The sequence below is a fragment of the Bradysia coprophila genome, assembly GCF_014529535.1.
Source record: "Bradysia coprophila strain Holo2 chromosome X unlocalized genomic scaffold, BU_Bcop_v1 contig_128, whole genome shotgun sequence".
Lineage (NCBI taxonomy): Eukaryota > Metazoa > Arthropoda > Insecta > Diptera > Sciaridae > Bradysia > Bradysia coprophila.
Genome location: NW_023503295.1, coordinates 4257883 through 4263882, shown reverse-complemented (window position 1 = coordinate 4263882; position 6000 = coordinate 4257883). Strand labels below are relative to the sequence as shown.

The 6000-nt window shown below is 31.8% G+C and overlaps 1 protein-coding gene across 2 annotated transcripts in view; it reads right to left on the bottom strand.

Moving 5' to 3' along the window:
* Positions 1–3236: 3236 nt before the first annotated feature.
* Positions 3237–6000, bottom strand: part of LOC119067757 (dorsal-ventral patterning protein Sog) — a 77764-nt gene continuing 75000 nt past the window's right edge. For both annotated transcript variants that reach the window (XM_037170889.1, XM_037170890.1), the window contains exon 8: positions 3237–4996. In XM_037170889.1, coding sequence (XP_037026784.1) covers positions 4787–4996 — 210 coding nt within the window. In that variant the 3' untranslated portion in view covers positions 3237–4786. The remainder of the gene's footprint in view (positions 4997–6000) is intronic.

Here is a 6000-nt window from a genome sequence, read left to right as displayed (position 1 = left end):
TATCTGTGACCCCTTGTCCCAAAGCTGTTGATTTGGCGATATCGCTCTTAATCCCACTAGAGTTTATTTCGAACCGTTGTTACAGAAAAAAATCCCCGTGGATCTCTAGCAAATCGTAAGTTATCTCACACTGATCTACAGTGAGTAAATCTCTAAAATGTTTGATTTCAGTATATTTAGCTAATCCTTCTGTCACATCTTTTGACAGCTTTTTACGTTTTAGTACGTTTTCTCTCCCAGTAGCAAAAACCCAATCCCAGCAAAAAAGAAACTATATCGAATGCCGCAAATGCATTTGAAAACGAACATTCGGTGAAATACTTTTTTATCACACCAAATGTTTATCATTTTATACAAATATGTTCATCTTTATAATAACATCGGTGAAAAAAAACCTAATTTTGTCATGCAAAAATATAGATAAAAATTGACAAAATTGCCGACCACAAAAATATGTCGTCGATTCTCATGCATTTTTTATGCATAGCAAAAGAAGACAGAATCAAGCAACGTAATATTTTGTCTCACATAAAAGTTCAACTTTCTTGTAAGACAAATATTACGTTGCTTGTTCCTGTCTTCTTTTGCCATGCATAAAAAATGCATGAGAATCGACGACATATTTTTGAGGTTGATAAATTTGTCAATTTTACTTTTGTTTTCGAGATCTCAAAATTGTTTCTTCCCCCGAAGTAATCCATGAATCGTCTGTATTCGATTCTTTTTGCATTTAGAAAAAGTTGCATCCTGTCTTCTTTTGCTATGCATAAAAAATGCATGAGAATCGATGACATATTTTTGTGGTCGGCAATTTTGTCAATTTTTTCACCGATGTTATTATAAAGATGAACATATTTGTATAAAATGATAAACATTTGGTGTGATAAAAAAGTATTTCACCGAATGTTCGTTTTCAAATGCTTTTGCGGCATTCGATATAGTTTCTTTTTTTGCTGGGATTGGGTTTTTGCTACTGGGAGAGAAAACGTACTAAAACGTAAAAAGCTGTCAAAAGATGTGACAGAAGGATTAGCTAAATATACTGAAATCAAACATTTTAGAGATTTACTCACTGTAATCTGTGAGTCTATTTGGACTCGTTCCAACTGGTCTACTGGTTTATTATATAGACTTATATGAAGTAGCTTATAACAATTTGAAGGATCAAATATATCGAATAGTATCGAATCAGTTAATCGTTTTACCGATAATTTTCATTAATTTGGTCGGTCAATTGTTTTCAAAATCGGGCAGCAGCTGTGATTCACCTTGACATAATTTATTGTTTTTATGAATAAATAAAATAATTTTTTTTTTGTGTATTTTCTTTTAAATTTCTTTTTTCCTAAATAAATACAAAACATAAATACAAAATATATGAATTATGTTAATCAGAATAATAATTTTATTTTTTTGTTGTTTATTATTTTTTTATTGTTTAGATTCATTATTTTTAAGTAAAGAATATAATATAATTAAGATGGCACATCAATATATCTAATATTCTATAATGCGCTAAATTAAACATTTAAACATTGTGTGATAGTACATTTAATCTTTCGTTTAATTTTTTCCATTATTTTTCCTTTTCTTTTTTTCATCCAAATTTATATCGAATTTCCTGCTTTTCTTTCGATACAATTTTTGTTTCCACAACTTTATCACTCAACTCAATACCAATTTTTAATTTTAATAATTTTTTATCTCATCATTTTATTAACCTGTCCCAGACGGCTGTCATCTGCTATCGACACGACAGCAATAATAAACGGCAAGCTTCAACTAATGAGGTCTTATAAAGCAAAAAGCGTGTTCAAAACAAATGAAGTCAAATATTTGAGTCCGTTGGGATCAAAAGGAGGTCTATTCCATCCAGGGGCTATTTAGTTGAATTTTTAGCGAATTTTGGCGAATTTGGCGAATTTTGACGAATTTGGCGAATTTGACGAATTTTGACGAATTTTGGCGATTTTTTGTGAATTTATACATGATTTTAAGAAATTTCAAAGAATCGTAAAACTTAGTTACATATTTTTGGCCAAGACATTCTAAATATCTATTTTTAACCGGGAAGCCATGATGGTTGTTTTTTGGCCAAACGATGACAAATGTCCTAGTTTTGTGAATTTTACATATATTTGTGAATTTGGTAGATTCTTGCATAGTTTGGTTATGCTATATCACAAAACTAGCAAAATATTCCAAAAAACATAAATTTGTAAGAAAATTTTCAAAATTTAAATTTTTTAATTTGGGAGAATTTTGGCGAATTTCGACGAATTTCGACGAATTTTGGCGAATTTAGGCAAATTAATTCGACTAAATAGCCCCTGATTCCATCTGTCAAAGTGACGTTTTAAACGTCAAACATAAGAAATCTTTTAAGTAGTCAGTAATTTCGTTGATTTTTCTTTAATTGTTTTTCACAATAACTGAATTTTTAAAAAAATAAGGAAGAATTAACGAAATTACCGACCGTTTTACAGAGTTTCTAATGTTTGACGTTTAAAACGTCACTTTGACAGATGAAATAGACCTACTTTTGATCCCAACGGACTCATTTCTAAAATCAATCTTTGAAAATATTCGATCAAATGAAGTAATAGATCAGATAGTAAAACTGTTAGACGGCAAGCATGTCTGTGACAGGTTAAATTGTGTTGTAATGAGTTCGGTATACAAACTCATAAGCCAATGAGAGTTTACAATACATTAAGTTCAACATTTAAATTTATTTTTTATTTTTTTGTTTCTCATCGAACGGTTATCATAATATCTATTGCAACGACCACAATAACAACAACAACTCGGGGGTAGTAAATGTGAGATTTAATTTAAAAAAAGAAAGAAAGAAATTCATCCTTGGCCTCCCGATACATTTTTAATTTTACTTGTCAAGTCTATCAATTTTTCCGTTCAGTCTAACAAAATAATGCAATATGTTCGCGTGCAGGTATATCTCCCCCGTAATATTATACAGTTTAATTTCCAAGAAAATATAAATGTAACTATAGTGCTGTAAGTGGTGAATCGATGATTCGTTTTGGTTTTGTCGTAGAAAACTTGACACATTTTCTTTGAATGAAAATCGAAATTTTCCACGTGAAAATCAAATCGCAGTTTTCACCTTTCTAATTTTCTTTTTTTAACAAAATAAAAAAAAACGTCACCGTGTTCGACGACTTCCACCCTATTCTGTGTAACAGGCATCCAGACCACAGAATGATTTTTTTTTTATTCCTTTTACTGAGGGAGCACACAGGACAAGGATTGTGTTTTAAATATAGAAAATGTTGAATTTATTGAGTCGAGTCGGTGACAAATTGGATTAAACCGAACACTGAGAATAAATCGAATTTCCACTTAAACTTTTGTTTAATTTTCGGTTTTGGTTTTTCTTGTTTTGTTTTTGTTTTTAATTGAACTTTGCTTTTACATCAAATTATTGTTCGTTAATTTAAAGCTTGTTGACATGTAACTTCATTTTTCTTGTCTCTAATTTTATTTCTTATGTTTTTATGTTTTACACTGCGTTCATATTTTGATTTAACAATTTTGTGTGTTTGTGTGTGTGTGTGTGTGTTATTTTCCTCTATCCTTTTCAATCAGTATAATTATCCTTAATGAATAATAATAAAAAAACTTTGTTAGCATTTCTGTATACATCTTACATCAGATATTTGTTGCTATTTACATTCATTATACTCTCTCTTTCTCCGCCTACATTTTCTATTTTTCCTTCTTCGTTTTCCAACAACTTCGCTAAATCGTTTCGCTCTGAATAAATAATGATTTTGTTTCTCTTCCATTTCATAAACTTTACTGAAAATCCTTCATGGTTTTTTCTTCTTTCAATTCTTTTTTGCCACAAACTTCTTGATAAAAAGCACACACAATTAAAGTACACGATGAAACGTTTTACACTAAATTAATAGATTTAAAGCTATGTATAAATGACTCTGTTTAGCCCTGTGCTTTAATCATATTCCGTTGATTAATTTTTCATTTTAAATTTCTTTTCACTGTGAAAGTCAAGGTTCTAAAAAAAAACCCTTTAGGACATCTACGAAGGTAATTGGCACCCAAAGAAGCTGATAGAACTAGGTGTTTTTGTCCGGGACATTCTTACTATAAAGCCAGGATGGCTCAACTTCTACATTTTTTTTTGCATTTGAACAGAAATGAGTCATCATGGCTTTAAGGTAAAACAATGATATTAGGTCCCATTTTTTTAAATTAATTAGTGGCTCTTTGAACGGTTGTGGACATTTTCCATTTAGTGTTCTTTTAAGTTCGTGGGGACGCCACTAGAAAATTTAAGTGCCACTGCCTCCACTGTCTTCATGTTCTTTCTGAACCTCGGTAAAATCGTGCGTTTTCAAAATTGTACAGTCTGACATTTGACAAAGGAATAGACACGGAGAAATGTCAGACTGTTCCACTTTAAAAGCACCGACTTTTGATTTCTTAAAAACAATTTGTTTTTTCCTTCAAATTTTATTGTTGATTTATTATTTTCATTATATTTCTCACAAGTAGAATAGTCCTTGCGACAACAACAAAAATGTTCTACATTTCATTCGCCTCTCTCTCTCTCTCCCTCTCTTACTTTCGTCCCTCACTCACGTTAATCGATTGATTTCTCTTTTTTTTTTATTAATTTTCTTTTGTTAATTTTGTTTTTGTTTCTTTTAAGTTTAAAAATCTTATATCTTATTCAGCGTGGCTTCTATTGAACAGAAAGAAAAAAATAATTATTTAATTAATAAAAATACGGTGAAAATGTTCAGCTCTTGTTCGGATTCGATTGTCTTTCGCTATATTCTCTGTGAAATCGTTTCTGGTTTTGATGTCTTCGTGATCGTCGGCATTGACTGGAGCAACATTCGTCGATTTCGTGATTCTGGGCATTGGTATTACCGCGCCGTTTACCCGAAACGCGATTGTTGCAAATCGATCGGGTACAGCGTTTTCGGTCACATGTTATGTTTGTATCCTGGAAACAAAGGAAAAACAAAATGCGTTAGTCTATTGGCTATCACTGCGTACAAGCCACACAACAACACTCTCCCGAATTACTGGTGGCGGGACATTTCGACACCGTCAATATCGTTAGGAACGATATTATCGTTTTTTTGGACTATACTATCATCTAAAAAACGATATTATCGTCTAAAAAACGATAATATCGTTTTTAGACGATAGTATCGTCCAAAAAAACGATATTATCGTCCAAAAAATTTTCATCCAGGACGATAATATCGTCTAAATTGGAAAATTCTAAAATATTGTCTGAACGATAGTATCGTTTTCTGGACGATATTATCGTTCAGAAAACGATACTATCGTTTTCTGGACGATATTACCGTTCTAGAAAATCTAATGGATATTTTCGTTTTCTGTACGATAATATCGTCCAAAACGATAATATCGTCCTGGGCGATATTATCGTTTTCTTAAATGATAATATCGTCCAGCACGATACTATCGTTTAAAAAAACGATAATATCGCCCAGGACGATATTATCGTTTAGTTTTGGGTGGTAATATTGTCCAGGACTTAATTTTACTCAGAGGTGCAGCAAGAACCGAATTCTCTTCCAAAATATCGAAAAACAATTGTCAGAGGAAATCACCTGCACATCAGTGTTTAAAAAAGGCGTTTAGTTCGTCCCTAAATAATTCATCTTTTTACGAAATGAATACCAACTTAGATTGTACATAAAAAGCGTTTTAACACGCCGAGCGAGCCGGCCCGTTGCCCCGGAGCGAAGCGGAGGGCCGCAATGCGAGCCGGGCGCCGGAACGGTGTCGGAACTTAGGAGTTAATTTTTTTTTCTCGCATCGTCTCATAATTAGTCTGTGTAATTTTTCTATTATAAAATTTAAATTTACGGAACCAAATGAACCAATTTTTAATATATATTTGCCGTCTATAAAAAGGTGTTTATCTACAAGATTTTGTGTTTCGTCTTCAACAACCATCCAGAACGATAATAT